We start from the raw sequence: 17,567 nt of genomic DNA on the forward strand, positions 1-17,567 counted from the left end.
ATACTACAGTTCCAATTAAAAATTATTCATGCTGAAAAGAGGCAGTACAATTAAAAAAGAGGGAAAAAATGTAAAAAATAAATAAATAAAAATAACTCCTTATATCTTCTGATATCTACAGTATTTGGCCTTGTGCAATTTAATAATTATTATTATTTTTAATTTGTATAGCAGTTTTCATAACACATTTTATTTCAAATGAGTATTACAAAGAACAGTGTTCTGCAAACCTACCAAGAAATAGCTGCTACAGATACATAGCATACATTAGGGCTGGGTTTTGACACAAATTTCACGGTTCGATTTCCCATTTGATTCAATATCAATTATTCTGGATATATATAAGGTAAAGTGCATGCCAAATTTTCTCAAGGGGTAAAAAAACAAAAACAAAAAACTGTAAAATATACATACGAATCGGTTATAATATACATTATAATAATGGGGGTTAAAATGAACTGATTTGTATACAAACACATAAATTACACTCAATAACATTTTTATAATAATAATAAAGTTACAATTACATAATTAGCCTATATTAATACTCCAATTCGTTTTATAAATATAAACATTTAAATAGTGGCTGTCATAAAAACATGATTTATTCAAACATAAATTAAACATTTAAAAATCAGTAAAAATTGTAATGAATATGTTATATGGTGCGTATATTTAGCTAAATGCTCCTCTCTAGAGTTCATTTTTCTAGCTGACTAACGAGTTTATGGACAATTATGTTTTTTTTTTGTTTTTTTTAACTAAATCTGACGTTACACTGTTTACAAGCTGTTATATTGACATCTTTCTGTGATTGAAACACTGATTGAGTGATTACATTAGAAAGGAATCAGATTTCGGTCCTTTATACTCTTTCTTTTAACATACCTTTGGATGTTTATTCATGTTTATTTCGTGCTGAAAATGATATTAAACCAGAGGAGACGATACGTTCACGCACACTTTGCGTTGCCGCTCTTGAACTGAGGCGCTCTGTCACTCCACATTAAACAGTGCCAAAACGGCATTTATTGTTTGAATACTGTAATAAAAGAATGGAATACTTATTTTCCACCATAATTTGAATGTAATGGTAAGAATTTTAAATCTGAGACTTTGTTTCATATCAAAAAAAGTTACAAAGCACAATGCTTATTGCGATTTATTGGATGGGAGGTACACTACAATGTTCCGTTTATGGACAGAAAACAGGCTAGACTAATCGATTCTTGGGATTTAAGAATCGATATTGTTTCGTAAAAATGAGTATTGATTAAAATTGAGAAATGAATATTTTTTACCTAGTCCTAGCATACATAATCACAAATTTTTCAGCATAATTAAACTATATTTAATATGTAATTAAACCTATATGGGTGTGTGATTCAAAACATATGGTTCTTGAAGTTTTATTCGAGTAATTAAAAAGTGAGTCATGAGACATTCGTCAATGAATTACAGTGTGCGTTATATCTATTTCAAACCTCCAATCGACACAAATGAAAAGGTTAGAAGTACAAACAGGTCCTTGTCAAAGAAAAGGAATTTAGCCTTGTTGCAATGGATGAAATAGACTTTGGAAACACGATACCATTTTATCACTATGAGCTTTTATGGTGCTTTTGTGTGCAACATCTTTAGACTAAACATACCATTAGTAATAAAATGTACTTTATACAGTATAAAAGAAAAAATGAAAATATTCTCGTATCTTGAACCCATGCTTGTCTTCAATGAGCCTTAGCAAAAAAATGGCAAGAAATAAAATGAGGAAGACCTGAGAGGCGCTGGCAAGACATTGACAGAGTGGAGAGTTTGAGTATGGTTTACTAAATGACTTATTTTACCGCCCTCCTTCAAAACACATTCCCCACATTTGAAGAGGAAATGATTGCATATCTGGAGTAAATGTGCTCTGTGAAAATGGAGAAATTCAACTGGATGAGATGCCGGAGAGAATGAGGTGTAATTTCTGTCCTGAAAGGTGAGAGACAGATGATGTTAGAAGGGACGAGGAAGATGGAGTGCTGGAGAGATACAGCACCTGTACTGGTGGAGGTTGAGAGAGAAGAAGTCAGTGAGTCAGAGGCAGAAGAAAGGCAAGATGGTTTCGGTTATGACGAGCGCTGCTAGCTGTAAAGGACAAGCTATTTGGAAAATGGGAATGGGAATGAAGAAAAAAAACTAACACACGAACACAAGAGGTAAAAAGGAAGCCATACCTGGGAACTGAGCAGCTCCTGTGTGAAAGGGGGAGAGGAAAAGAGAAAATAATTAGGAGGAAGCCATTCACCAATAGACGACCCCCAAAGTGTCATGCAGTCAGAGGAAAGAAAAAGTATTATCTTGCAAAATCAGAGTCAATGTTTAAAAATGTAAAAAAAAAAAATAAAGAAATAAAGAAAGAAAATTTTAAAATGTAATATAATACAATATACAACAGTTCGTTCTGGTCCTCGAATCTGATTGGCTGAAAGGTTTTTCCAACCATGAGATATTCACCCAATATTGCCACGGGAACTGCTTCATTTGCTTCACCAACTGCTTCACTCTACATTGGTTAAACATGAGCTATAAATCTAACGGGCAATCTTTGGTCTCATTATTCTATTATTTGTTCCAGAGTTTTGGCAGAGGGCAAAGTCATATGCATAGCTTTACATTTTATATAACTTTAATGCTGTATATCAGAGCTCTGCCATTGTACTTTTAACTGAATTGGTTAGTGAGTCAGTAGTAAAGACTTTTATATTGAAAACGTCTGAAACAGGGATGTAAACAAGGACATTATTTTCAACAACACTTTGTAAGACACAGCCAACAAATTGGAAATCTCCATTGTCATTGGAAATCACCCTTAACAGATGAAAGGATAGCATGACAAAGACATTGCTTTCCTCAGTTGACATTCAAACTAATGTTTTATTGTGAATGTGAGATTGAACTGAAGAATAGATTCTGTATCAGATGCAGGTAATCACACTCACTCAGTCCATCTCATTTAATTCCCTAATAAAATAAATAAATAAATAAATAAACTCAATTATGTTATTGTTGTTATTATTGAACAGCCATTAAAACAGCAAAATCCTCATGAATATAATAATAAGAAACAATGATGGATAAATTCATCATCAGGTCCCCGATGGAACATTAATTTAACTCGTTCAATGCTTTCTCTTGATGTGGCACGATGTGAAACTTCATTAATTGCAACATGTCAACAGCACCTGGTCTTGAGCTCATCTATCTGCTGCTAAGGCCCCAAATCAGAAGCTTAGCTAATGCACCGCCTCTGGTACCCGCATAACAGTTTTAAAAAGCACTTAGAGCCAACATGGCTTTATGAAACTGTGCAATGAGTCAGAGTCTGATTAGAAAAACAATTTTCTTATTAGCATTTTCACCAAATTTTCATCTTAGCTAATGTGCTAATTAGCATTCCTCTTTTGGGACTCAACGCAAAGCCATTGAAGATGGATATTTGTGCCTCAGCTTTGCTCAGAGCGTCTGCATGTCAATTGAATTTAAACAACATTAGAGAAAGTACACAGAAATCCATGCAAATATCCATGGGTGACCACAGCATAAATCATCGCTCAGTACCAAACAAAACTCTTCAAACCCAGCCACTTGCAACAAGACCCTTGAGGCAAGATCTAAATATACCTCACAGAGCTTTGCATAGGCCTATAAAACAGCCAGGATTCCTTCATCAACACAATGTTGGCTATGGTTGGAAACCAGCCTGGTCTAAGCTGCAGGTCTTTTTTTAGTAGAGTAGATCGGCAGAGACTCTGTGCTGTGAGAGAATACAGTGTGCCTTCTTTAGGATTTGTCACATGATTTGGTTGAGAGTCACAGGGGACCGGGGCCACCCTTGAATTTAGACCCCTGAAGCACAGGCCACACGAATAGGGTTATCCATGTTAAGTAAATGTCAGCCATCAGAATAACTCTGCATTGGCTTTTCAGCCCTAGGCTTTGTTGGGCCCCTGACCAGAGAGCTAAGGGACCGCCCAGTTCGTGTCACACTCTCTCCCCTTCTCTTCAGGTGAGGTTAAAATCTCTGACCAGTGCAATGCATTAAACATGAGTTCTCCCACTTGAGAGACGCTCCCTACTCCAAAATGATAGGGACATTAACTTTGGGGTCAGCATGCATGAGCTGCATTAATGAACCCTTGTGTCTCGCTTTATGCGCGCACCAACCCAAGAGCACTTCACATAGTCAAAAGCTTGAAAGCAAGGCGTTTAAAAAAAATGCTGTCATAATTGGGAATGGATTGCTACTGAAAGACAGAGATTCATATAGACTTCAATGCAATTCAATTCAATTCAATTCAAGATTATTTGTATAGCCCTTTTTCACAATACAAACAGTTGCAAAGCAGCTTTACAGAAAAGTTTCTACATTATATATGTTAAGTTCATGTCTGTATCATACAGTTAGTTAATGGCATGCAATCAAAGAGATGGTGAACAATATTAACAGCAATGATGTTCCGATCAAACTTTGGTATGTTTTATTATATCGTTATATATTATATTATATTATATTATTAACAATATTGATTGTTCTTTATTTATTTTTACACTTTTATACAAAGCAACTGATAAGCAAGGAATGTAACAGTTTATTTCAAAATTCTTAATAAATACATTTATTTCTTGTGGTAGTGCATTTATAATAATAATAATAATAATAATAATAAATTATTCTTTTGTGGCAGTGCTAAATCACTAAATAATAGTAATATATACACACATACATACATATACATATACAGTGGGGCAAAAAAGTATTTAGTCAGCCACCAATTGTGCAAGTTCTCCCACTTAAAAAGATGAGAGGCCTGTAATTTTCATCATAGGTATACCTCAACTATGAGAGACAAAATGAGAAAAAAATCCAGAAAATCACATTGTAGGATTTTTAAAGAATTAATTGGTAAATTCCTCGGTAAAACAAGTATTTGGTCACCTACAAACAAGCAAGATTTCTGGCTCTCACAGACCTGTAACTTCTTCTTTAAGAGGCTCCCCTGTCCTCCACTCATTACTTGTATTAATGGCATCTGTTTGAACTCGTTATCAGTATAAAAGACACCTGTCCACAACCTCAAACAGTACAACTCCAAACTCCACCATGGCCAAGACCAAAGAGCTGTCAAAGGACACCAGAAACAAAATTGTAGACCTGCACCAGGCTGGGAAGACTGAATCTGCAATAGGTAAGCAGCTTGGTGTGAAGAAATCAACTGTGGGAGCAATTATTAGAAAATGGAAGACATACAAGACCACTGACAATCTCCCTCGATCTGGGGCTCCACGCAAGATCTCACCCCGTGGGGTCGAAATGATCACAAGAACTGTGAGCAAAAATCCCAGAACCACACGGGGGGACCTAGTGAATGACCTGCAGAGAGCTGGGACCAAAGTAACAAAGGCCTCAAATCCTGCAGTGCCAGACGTGTCCCCCTGCTTAAGCCAGTACATGTCCAGGCCCGTCTGAAGTTTGCTAGAGAGCATTTGGATGATCCAGAAGAGGATTGGGAGAATGTCATATGGTCAGATGAAACCAAAATATAACTTTTTGGTAAAAACTCAACTTGTCGTGTTTGGAGGAGAAAGAATGCTGAATTGCATCCAAAGAACACCATACCTACTGTGAAGCATGGGGGTGGAAACATCATGCTTTGGGGCTGTTTTTCTGCAAAGGGACCAGGACGACTGATCCGTGTAAACGAAAGAATGAATGGGGCCATGTATCGTGAGATTTTGAGTGAAAACCTCCTTCCATCAGCAAGGGCATTGAAGATGAAACGTGGCTGGGTCTTTCAGCATGACAATGATCCCAAACACACCGCCCGGGCAACGAAGGAGTGGCTTCATAAGAAGCATTTCAAGGTCCTGGAGTGGCCTAGCCAGTCTCCAGATCTCAACCCCATCGAAAATCTTTAGAGGGAGTTGAAAGTCCGTGTTGCCCAGCGACAGCCCCAAAACATTACTGCTCTAGAGGAGATCTGCATGGAGGAATGGGCCAAAATACCAGCAACAGTGTGTGAAAACCTTGTGAAGACTTACAGAAAACATTTGACCTCTGTCATTGCCAACAAAGGGTATATAACAAAGTATTGAGATGAAATTTTGTTATTGACCAAATACTTATTTTCCACCATAATTTGCAAATAAATTCTTTAAAAATCCTACAATGTGATTTTCTGTATTTTTTTTTTTCTCATTTTGTCTCTCATAGTTGAGGTATACCTATGATGAAAATTACAGGCCTCTCTCATCTTTTTAAGTGGGAGAACTTGCACAATTGTTGGCTGACTAAATACTTTTTTGCCCCACTGTATGTACATACATACACACACACACATACCGTATTGTCCCGAATATAAGACAACCCTGATTATAAGACGACCCCCCTTTTTCCAGATGTACCTGTTGGAAAAAGGCTTTTTGAAAACCAAATCTTGTTTGTTTTTTTCTCTCTCTCTGTAAAACACATTTATTCTTAAATTATTTTCATATTGCATATTTTTCCAATTCTAATTTTTGTTTTGAAAGTATGGTAAATACTGGTAAAATGTACCAACAATGACATTGGAAAATTTTGATATACCATTGAAATAACAGGTAGCCCATCTGAATTATATAACAATTACGCTATCCAACTCATAGTAGCCTACCAAAATGTTATTATCAGTAGACGTGAAATCTTATTGTAGTCTTCAAATCTGGGTACTGTCTTATGTTTTAAAATCACTTACAGAGGAAGTTTGGTCCCATCAGGCTAACATGACAGTCACGATCATGCTGCTGTAAGCTTTTCTTTTCATTTGTTTTCATTCGCGATCTTTACAACACACATTACATTACATATTTCATGGCACACTCGTTTTATGCGTTTTGGCACCACCTATTGTTGTAGGTGTATTATTGACATGTCAAAGTCTAGACCCTGAATATATAATGACGCGTTTTTCAGATGCATTTCAAGGAAAAACATTGTCTTATATTCGGTCAATCTGATATATACTGTATATATATATATATATATATATATATATATATATATATATACACACACACACACACACACACACACACACACATATATATATATATATATATATATATATATATATATATATATATATACATACACACATACACACATATATATATATATATATATATATATACTAGGGGTGTCAACGTTAATGCATGCGATTAATCAAAAAATTTAACACGCTAAGATTTTTTTAACGCAAATTAATCGTTTGACCCCAACTTCTTCCCGTCATCGCAGCGCGAAGGTTATCTATCATTGTGTGATGAGGGTACAGCAAACCTTTGTTGCCAGGGTCGCGGCACAAGTGGGCTATTTTGAAAATACAGTCGCGGGAAAAAATTTATATAGACAAATTAAAATTAAAATAGATCCTTTTACTAATGTGTATTATACTTGGAATGTATCCTGGCAACTTAAGACCGGAGAGACGGTTGTAACATCACAAACAACGTGAGTTTCAGCAGATCATACATGTTAAGGCTTTTACACAGCAGAAATAAACATGACAACAGCCACTATAGATTATATAAGATAATAAACACACGATTACAATAGGATATGGTTTGTATGTGATTTTCTTGAGGTGAATGTGTACATCTGAAATGCTACTTTGTGCAGCGATATAAAAGGCTATAAATAGCATATTTTAACAACAGTAAACAACCAAATTCCATATATGATCGCAAGAGGAAGTTATTACAAACACTCGATGGTGGTTTGAAGTGAGTTCTGAGTAAAAGTGAACTATTAATCTCATAAATTGTCTCATGAAGCATGATGCTAATGTTAGCTCTAATGCAGCTGCAGAATAGGTCCAAATCTTCTTCATAATGCATTTTGTCATAATACTTCACGTAAGGACGCAAGAAATGTTTGTTGTATTTATTTAGAAATACTTTTGATAATAGTTGGGTAAATGTATACTGGGATTGAAGCGATGTGGCTTGGTAAACGTTTTATTGACAGTATAAAGGCTGATAATGGCTGAATAAAAACAAAAGAATAATGATAAAATAATAATAAAGATTATGTCTCATACCTGGCGGAGGTGTGAAAGATTCTGTTTCCTTAAACTAGTTTTTCATGCTTTTCTTTTTCAACACATTTACAGGTAAATCCTAGTATTTTAAATTTGCGATTAATCATGATTAATCACAGTCCATGACTGTGATTAACGCGATTAAATTTTTAATCGATTGACAGCACTAATATATACACATATACATATACATATACAGTATATATATACAGTATCTATATATATATATATATATATATATATATATATATATATATATATATATATATACTGTAGTTGGTTGCACCAACTAATCGACTAGTCGACTAGTCGACTTTAATGCTCTGCCATGACGCTTTAAGCTTGACGTCGACTAGTCGCTGGTCCTGTAGAGGGCGCAACAGTATAAGAAATCTCTGAAGGACTTCCACATTTACGCTCCATTTTCAAACAGTTAAAATGACAAATAAATGCATACTCTGAAAGCGCTCCACAAGACGTGTGATTATATTACTGGATGCTCGAAATAGAACGGGAGAATGCACATTAAACAGCTTACAGTACAGGTCAGTTAATCGCTATTGTAATATAATGCGCTGCTGCTCTGTAACGCACACACATAGGCTTCAGACAGTAGTGCGTACATCACGCGCAAATCGCGCGTGCACAGAATCGTTCAGCGCGGAAATGTATTGTCAACACTGTTCTGCGATTTCTCAATAAAATAGCTTAGAAACTGAAAAGTTCAAGCATATATTTCTTATTAACTAAATCCCACAGCTTCATTACTAGTAGAGAGTAGCTGGCTGCCAGGTAGAATTAATTCACACACGCAATCGCTCTCAGTAATGCATATGAATGTAATCTTTACTGTGCAACTTTATCTGTATGTGATTTAGAACGAGCAGAAATCTGTGAGAAATATAACGAATATAAAGACAAAAGAACTGATAAAAATGAGCTGTTATAGGAGCAATAGCCATGTGGGCAGCACTGTGTCATATGCCATAAGGTGCACAAGGTGTTTGTCACAGCTCCAGACTAATTTGTTCATTAATGACGTCATCAGCGACTAGTCGACTTCGAATCGACTTTCTTCATTTCATTCAACCCCTAATATATTATATATATATATATATAAATCAGAAGTTGTTCAACCCCTAATATATATATATATATATGTATATATATAAAAGTGTGTGTGTGAGTATGAAAAGTCTTTTGTTTGATGGTCTCGTAAAGACGTTCTGCGTCTAAAACACAATTCTTGTCAAGAAAAAGGAGACAGAAGCTGCAGTTTTGAGTGGGGTTAAAAATTAATCCCCTGCGTCAACGCACTAATTTTGACAGCGCTATATATGACCTTACACTACAGCTCACTCCTGGCCAGCTGCCTCACACAGTATCATCGTCCTCATCAAAACCTAGAAACCTGCTGCTCATGAGGTATTAAATTAAACATGATAAGTGGACCCATTAAAGCACAATTATCAATAATCTGCAAACAAGAGAAAAGCTTTTTCCAGCTAAAAATGTCACTGGACAAAAACCGTCGGATTCATGGACTTCAAAGTCAGCGACAAAGTGCAAGTGTTTCTAAGGATCAAGTCTTTGTCCTATCAGGCTGCTTTAGTCAGAGAGGATTGAAGCGTGTGTGTACCTGAGCCATAATAGGGAGGGATTTATTGTCTGTCTGCCGGGCGGTGATTAGACACCGCTGCTGCCACTCTGATAAGCCTCGCTGATGGGAATAGACACTCCAGTGTCCTAAAACCACCTTGGAGGAGCCAGAGAGAGAGGTCACATCTGGCGGATCCCACCATCCGCCTCTGACTTTTAAGTGACTTTTGAGGTTTTCTTAAACTTTGGGGATACTTACTACTACTTCAGAGGAGTGAGGCTCATTAAGCCAAAAAAAAAAAAAAAACAGGAATTATAGCTCTGATATTTTAGAATTCGAGATCCAGCAGGTCTGTTTTCACAGATTAATTTCCTTCTGCTTTGGGGAATCCAGCATTGCTTTCTGACATTACACAGAACATTCATGAGAAGATTCAATGTGGGCAGCCAGAAATGTGTGCCAGATAACCTGCCATGAACAGTTTGATATTTTCAAAAAATTCTTTAAAAACTACCCTGCTGAATTTCCATGCTGGTCAGCACTGCCATGGTGTAACTAAAGGATACAAAACTACATTACTACATCACATTTATAATTAAAAAAATATATATTTACATTTTATTTTATTCAATAATAATAATAATAAATAAATAAAAAAACTAAAATAAAAATAAAATGTATCAATAATATCACCCCATACAAAACGACAACTACTATAACTTTATCATTCCAAATATATTAATTAGCATAAGTCAGTATTTTATAAATGAACATGAATTCATTACACTATGTGTTTAATGTGTTTTTAATACTAAAATAAATATTGTTATTCAGCAAGGATGCATACAATTTAGGAGACTTCTTTCAAAAATATCTTAATATTAATCTAAATGATTAAATACATTAATAATAATAATAATAATAATAATAGTAGTAGTAGTAGTAGTCCATTTTTTATAATAAAATCTTTCATTTGTTTCTTGTGTTAATTTATTTTAATTTTATATAACAACAACAGCTATTCATAAATAAAATTAATGTACCATTTTAGTGGTAGTGCTTTTATATGAGCACTACAACCAACAAACAAATAAATATTAGTTTACATTATAATATATATTTCAATAATATACAATATTTCAATACATCTTTCAAAAGAGACTTCTTTCAAAAACATTCATAAACTTTTGAATGGTGGTGTATAACAAAAACAATTGGTTGTTTGCCAACTAGTCAATCCTAATGGATGCTAAATCAGGATATGTCTTTCATGAGCTGACATGTAATCAGGTCATGGATGTTTAGGCATTCAGGGCACTGATGGAGTACTGTGAGCAGATGTAGATACCCACAGACATGCAGATTCCAGCCTGACCTGCTGAGCCTTCATGTAATTAAAAGGTTAGGAGAGCAGAGTCATATTTTCATCTCAAAAGGGATTTGATGGAAAGGGCAGGGTTGTGTGGCCTAGCACGATCCACACAACACACAGATTGACCTTCACATCCATGCCTTTCTGAACAGCATGCCAAAGAGACCAATTGAACATCTCTACGCAACACACCAGGAGGCCACAAGGATCGTGATGCTATCTTTTTTTTTTTTTTTTACTGACAATCGGAATCTGATTAGAAATCCTTGAAAAGAGGTGACATTTACATTCGTCACACTTTTGGAAAAGCTCAAACTAAAGGCAAGTCAAAAAGACAGAATAGAAAAGAAGGAGGAGGACAATGATAAGACCTGAATACCAACAATGCTGATATTAGATGTTCAAATGCGGATCTGAATGTTACAGCCAGTCTGTGAAAATAGCTTCAGACGAAAGCCATCAGGTGTTTGGGGACAGAACGGGGGCGAGACAGAGAACTGATACAGCAAAGGGACAGTTGGGGTGGACACAGACAAGACCTAGAGACCAGAAATGGAATGCTACCATTAATTTTGAATGAGAGGCACAGATCTCCAGTAATTGCTATCTGATAGCACACCCAGAAACTCTTCAATCTCAGGGCATATCTCTGTGGGATCACCTGAGGTAAAGTGACCCCTCATAACTTAGAAGTCACTCCATTTACGAAGGACCCAATGAAATCACAACAAGAACCTTTAAGGTCATCTATATGCTAGTGTACTCAAACAGCCTTTCTCCTTCAGGAAAACAGACCAAAAGTATTTGACGACTCATGATGAATGGCACAAATATCCACCCAACCAAATGCTCCCTAGAATGAACAAATCGAGGGGTGAGAACCAGAAGGGCGTAAGTGACATTTTTGGTGAAATGGAAATATCTATATCAAATGAGCTCTTTCTACTGGCAAAAGTACTGTCATCCATGAGTGTACAAATTTTTATTATAAACAATTGAAATCAGTACACAAAGTCAGATCAAACTATGGTAAAATTTTTGTTTTGGCTCTCCTGTAAAGTTGGTGAAATGTCACTTACGCCTTTCTGGTTCTCACCCCTCGAAATGTGAAGTAACTAAAGCATATTGGCAATTTCTTTTAAAAAGAGACAAGCTGTTTGAAACATCCAGTTTCGATAGGAAATGTGTCAAAATAGTTGCCCACAAGGATGTATAAAAGAAGAAACTGAACTATTGCAAATATGAACTGCAAATATGAATGGTGAATGGACTCTTCCGTAACTAATTAGCTAATGAGAATCAAGCAAAAAAGCAGTGAGCAGTGTTACTTCCTGCTGTTCACAAATCGCCAAACTTTTGATGGGAATGTCAGTCACGTAATTTGAGAAAGGGTCCTTCAACCAAAACAAAAACAAATAAAATAATTAAATGATAAAAAGTACCATTTCACACAAAATCAGAACTGCACTCTGAACGGCTGACCCGCTAGAGGCCATGGAAAACATTTTTGGTTGTTATTAGTGAAAGGAAAGGTCGGTGTTCTGGAAAGAAAAGGTTATAATCACAACACATACTAAAATGAAAAACAAACATTTTAAATGTTGGCTTCTCCAAAACAGACAAGGACAAGGGAATTTTTTGGTCTCTGTAGCCTAGACTTTTTTGCCAGAAATAAGAAACACATTTTGGGGGTTGCCACAGTGTGATAGAAATATGCTGCTAACATGCTTTCTGGATGTGAGAGAAATAGGCTTTTTAAAGGTTTCCAAGTCTCTGAAAATGGACTCCATCTTTACCACTTACTCGAAATGTTGTGCATTCTGCTATAAGACTATACGGCTCCTCCAATGTGAGCAAGAGAAACAGTCTGACTGCACTTACTGTATAGCTTGTATACAGTTAAAATACAGTTAAATTTCGCCAAAAAAAAAAAAAAAAAAAAGAACATTCTGTCATCATTTACTCATCCCCATGTTGTACCAAACCTGTATGACTTACTTCCGTGGAGCACAAAAGATGATATTTTGAAGAATAATTTTTGAAGAACAAAACAACAAACGTTAATAAAACGTAACAAAACATAATAAAACAAAACAAAACAAAACAAACAACAACAAAACATAAAGCAAACAAACAAAAAAAAAGCAAAACAAAACACAACAAAACACACTGACACATTTTTTTCCTTTGTGTTCCACAGAAGAAAGTCAATCATAGAGGTTTGGAATGACATGAGTGACATGGGAGTAAGCTATCACTTTAGTGTGTAAATGTAGGTACAGATATTGATTTTTAACCAATGAGATTCCACTGTGGGCGGAGCTACCTATAAACAAACCAAGCAACTCCCAAAATATCCTGTTGCTTGTCATGGCTGGTTATGACAAAGGGATCAAAAGATGGGAAATGTTGGTGAAAGGATGAATGGTTGACATAGAGATTAACGCAGTTAAAACATTCTCACGATATTCCGACGCTGTATTGACTATGCTTGGTTGCTGAGAGACTACACATTGAATTCAGCATGTCTGTCTCGCTTATTCCGCCTTTGCCTTTGTTGGTTTCTCCCCCTCGCTCTCAGGTCTAGCTTTTTACTTAATTAAATCAGCCGAGCCCTCATATCAGATATTCTTTAACGGAATACTAAAGCATATCCATTCCCTAATGCCATTATAGCGAGCGGAGGGCAGGCAGATGCTTTAATCCCCTGGATCAGCCTACACAAAAGAAAGAGAGGCCGCCAGTCTGCCATTAGCCACATATTTGCTCCTGGGCTGGGAACACTAACCTGAAGCACGAATTCTGCACCACTGACAGATATGACAGGCTCTCCCTGGGATGCTCACCAGACGAAAAACTCCCTTTTTCAGTAGTTGCAGAGGAATGACTGATGTTTTGACATGGCACAGTGATGCCCCCATTTACCATGTTTCTTCTTCTCCATACCACATTGGTTGAGGCAAAATGCGGCCAAAATAAAGTTGTCAGAGTAAACAGAACAAAGCATCGATACCCGTCATAAAAAGAGAAAGACTTCAGGTGCTAAAGCCTGAACCAAAGCAGCTGAAATTGATTTAATGTGGTGGGGAAAAAAATAAAAATAAATAAAAGGTTCTGTATTAGCTACAATCTGTGTATACCATGGCTTTTTTTAAATTTATATAGAGAAGGTAACATGCTGCAGCTACTGCACTGTATGTAAATTGCACTTTTTGTACAGTTATCTAAATTTGGCATTTTTCTCAATAAATGAAAAAGCAAGTCACTTTTGACACAAATGTGCCCATATTACTGTGGTGTGACTTCATAACTTCTGATAAACTAACTAGCTAACTAACTAACAAACTAACTAAAGGAGATTATGAAGTGTTTTATAAGATCTTTTGACACAAAAGTGCCCATATTACTGTGGTGGGACTTTATAATTTCTGATATACTAACTAGCTAACTAACTAGTGCGATTATGAAAAGTGTGTTTATGGTCTCTAAGGTCTACTGACACAAAACTGCCCATATTACTGTGGTGGGACTTTATAACTTCCGATAAACTAACTAGCTAACTAACTAGTGCGATTATAAAAAGTGGGTTATAAGGCCTATTGACACAAGTGCCCATATTACTGTGGTGGGGCTTTATAACTTCTGCTAAACTAACTAGCTAACTAACTAAACTATGGAGATAATGAAAAGTGAGTTGCAAAGTCTATTGAGCCAAAAGTGACCGTATTACAATGGTGGGACTTCATAACTTCTGATAAACTAACTATGGAGATTATGAAAAGTGTGTTTTAAGGTCTTTTGACACAAAAGTGCCCATATTACTGTGGTGGGACTTTATAACTTTCAATAAACTAACTAGCTAGCTAACTAACTAACTAACTATGGAGATTATGAAAAGTATGTTATAAGGTCTACTGACACAAAAGTGCCCATTTTACTGTGGTGGGACAGAAGTGCCAAAAGTGCCCTTACTACTGGTATCATATTGAGAGGTAGCTGCCAACATTATGTTCTAATTTGTGTGTGTCACAATCTGTATGACAGAACACATTGACTTTCAGAAAGCTGTAGTGGGGAAGATAAAAGTATGCACATGGGTAGATGCCCTAGAAAGCACAAGTGTATTCCGCTCCCACGGCCCATCTATGTGGTCGGGCGCTTGGCTATATGGAAAACCCTACTGAGCCTCAGGCCCATTACGGTTGCTCCCGACAACCCCGGCATAATCCGCTCATTTGCGAGGTCATCGCAAATCATTATACAGTAGGGTTCCATTCCTCCGACATAAATACATGACCCCAGAGAACTGCTCGGCCCACTCTTCCCTGTCTCTCTTCCTCAATCACTGGTTTTCCTACCTCTCTCCCACTTTTTATATGAGTCTAGAAAAGCGTGTAATTAAATCTGCAGAGATTGCATGAGTAAGAACAAGCGATGCAGTCAGGCAGAATATGTGCATTCCTGTACAGTGGGATAAACAGAGGCATGATGAAAGATGGAAAAGAAGTTTGCTCTGTATCTGACAAGGCAAGAGAGACATTCTCGCAGCTCCAAAGCACACACGGAAGGGTTTTTCCCACTGCACCGCGTCAAAGGCCCGGGTACACTCATTTTCCACAGCAAGGGCGTTTTTACACATTCCCATATTGCATTTCTACTCATCTCAAGTCCTCAAATCCCCTGTAGAAAAATATAGCGTGCCCAAAGTGATAAAGCACTTTTACATATTCCATAGTCTATGTCGTAAGATGCGCAAGGGAGGAATGAGCCGTGAACGAAGCGACTTGCTTCAGTGATTTGTAAACAAAGCAAGTATATGTTCATCGGTTTAATTGAAAAACAAAAAAAGATCATTGGGAAGGTTGCGCAGACATCCATTTCATCCCGGGAGTCAGTGATGCAGATGGGATGGCAGTGTGCTCTGCCTCTAAAATCGCCTTAGGTTCCCGTAGCACTTATATAAGTAGCTCAGAGCTCTGCAGGGAGCACATACAGAGCATCGAAGAACGCAACGGCACCAAAGGCTGACAAATGCATTGTTTTTAGAGTCCCATAAATAATTAACAACAATGCGAGCTATTTCCATAAAAATGGAGGATACTCTGAACGCAGATCTTCTCCAGCCTTTGGCACTACCTCAAACAAACCGTTGTTTTGGTATCACGGCACCTGTGATGACATATAGAATGTTCCCTTCACTTTGATGCCTGTGGAGAAATGACAAAAATGTCCTCTGAATAAACTCCAGCGTGCATCTGTTACATTTCTATTCCTAAAACTGTCTGATGGGACGACACAAAATCCCTCCCTGAGGCTTTGAGCTATATTTTTCCTCATTCAGAAGGGTGAGAGAGAGAGAGAGAGAGAGAGAGAGAGAGGTATTCTGTGTATTCTGGCTGGAAAAGGGGCAGCTGCTCCTTCAGGAGCCATCATTCATCATCCTCTCAGATGGTCTTCATCTCCTCCTGCTGCACTCGAGGCTAAAACACATTTACCTAAAAGGATTTCTGCAAGCTAAGCTGCTAAAGCACAACTTCGTAGGGGTAGAAACCCAACAGCACGCATCCGGATACTTGACCCAAACTTTTCACATGGTGCGATGAACTGCTGACGCAGTATTGCTGTCAAACGCATTTAGAGCGGGTGCCCGAAACAACGGAAATTAATTGTCAGCTGTTGTTTTAAACCGCCCCAAGTTTTCAATTAATCTACTGACATTTAGCTACAAAAGAACTGATTAAGGAGAAAAGGTTACATTGGAGCTGAAGCTTTCTGATGGAATCGAGCTGGAATCACGTGATGGCTTTGTTATTTAGATGGAAATGTGACTTTGAAAGAAGAACAAATATATCGCTCTCGAGACTCAACCAGTCATGTGAACAAATAGTCCCACTACTATGCATTCCATCATTCCGCGCACAGGGCTGATTGTGCTTGCTTGCTGGATTCATCTGAAGTGCTGCTTCATTGCTATTATACAGGCAGGATTCTTCAACAATATTGTGCTCCCAGCCTGAGGATAGCCTCTGAAAATTGAACTCTTATGAACACCCGGTTTCTGCAAGGATACCAAGGCAACAGGGTTAAAGATTGTGTTAGTTGCAAGAGAGAAAGGATTGCATGCCAGTCAAACCTAAGGCTAGAGGATATCTATGGCGGCTTTGAGCTGAATCTCTAATCTCCTTTTGTTTATTTGTAGGGATACACAAATATGGAAGATTAGCCTGATGCAGATGATGATACTAATAATAATAATAATAATAATTAGGGCTGGATATCGAATTCGATACTTTTTAGGCACCGACCGAATTGCCTTGATGCCACCGAGTTTCGAAAAACGTCCTGTCATTCGGTACCAAATTTCGATACCTAAGGGGTTAATCTCATCAGCGTCAGTGAGCCAATAAGCCTGCAGCACTAGGTGTGTTCGACTAGAAGTGACGCGGCACAGATTGAGCAGTGTTTGACATCC

General features: G+C 37.1%; 1 protein-coding gene across 3 annotated transcripts in view; it reads right to left on the bottom strand.

Moving 5' to 3' along the window:
- The window catches only part of cadm1a (cell adhesion molecule 1a), a 301,432-nt gene that overhangs the window by 101,455 nt on the left and 182,410 nt on the right, over window positions 1-17,567 (bottom strand). For 2 of the 3 annotated variants that reach the window (XM_058758218.1, XM_058758220.1), the window contains exon 2: window positions 2,223-2,240. The exons of the other annotated variant lie outside the window; for it this stretch is intronic. In XM_058758218.1, the coding sequence (XP_058614201.1) occupies window positions 2,223-2,240 (18 nt within the window). The remainder of the gene's footprint in view (window positions 1-2,222; window positions 2,241-17,567) is intronic. 3 annotated transcript variants of the gene reach the window in all.

This window comes from Onychostoma macrolepis, chromosome 21, assembly GCF_012432095.1.
Source record: "Onychostoma macrolepis isolate SWU-2019 chromosome 21, ASM1243209v1, whole genome shotgun sequence".
Classification (NCBI taxonomy): Eukaryota; Metazoa; Chordata; class Actinopteri; order Cypriniformes; family Cyprinidae; genus Onychostoma; species Onychostoma macrolepis.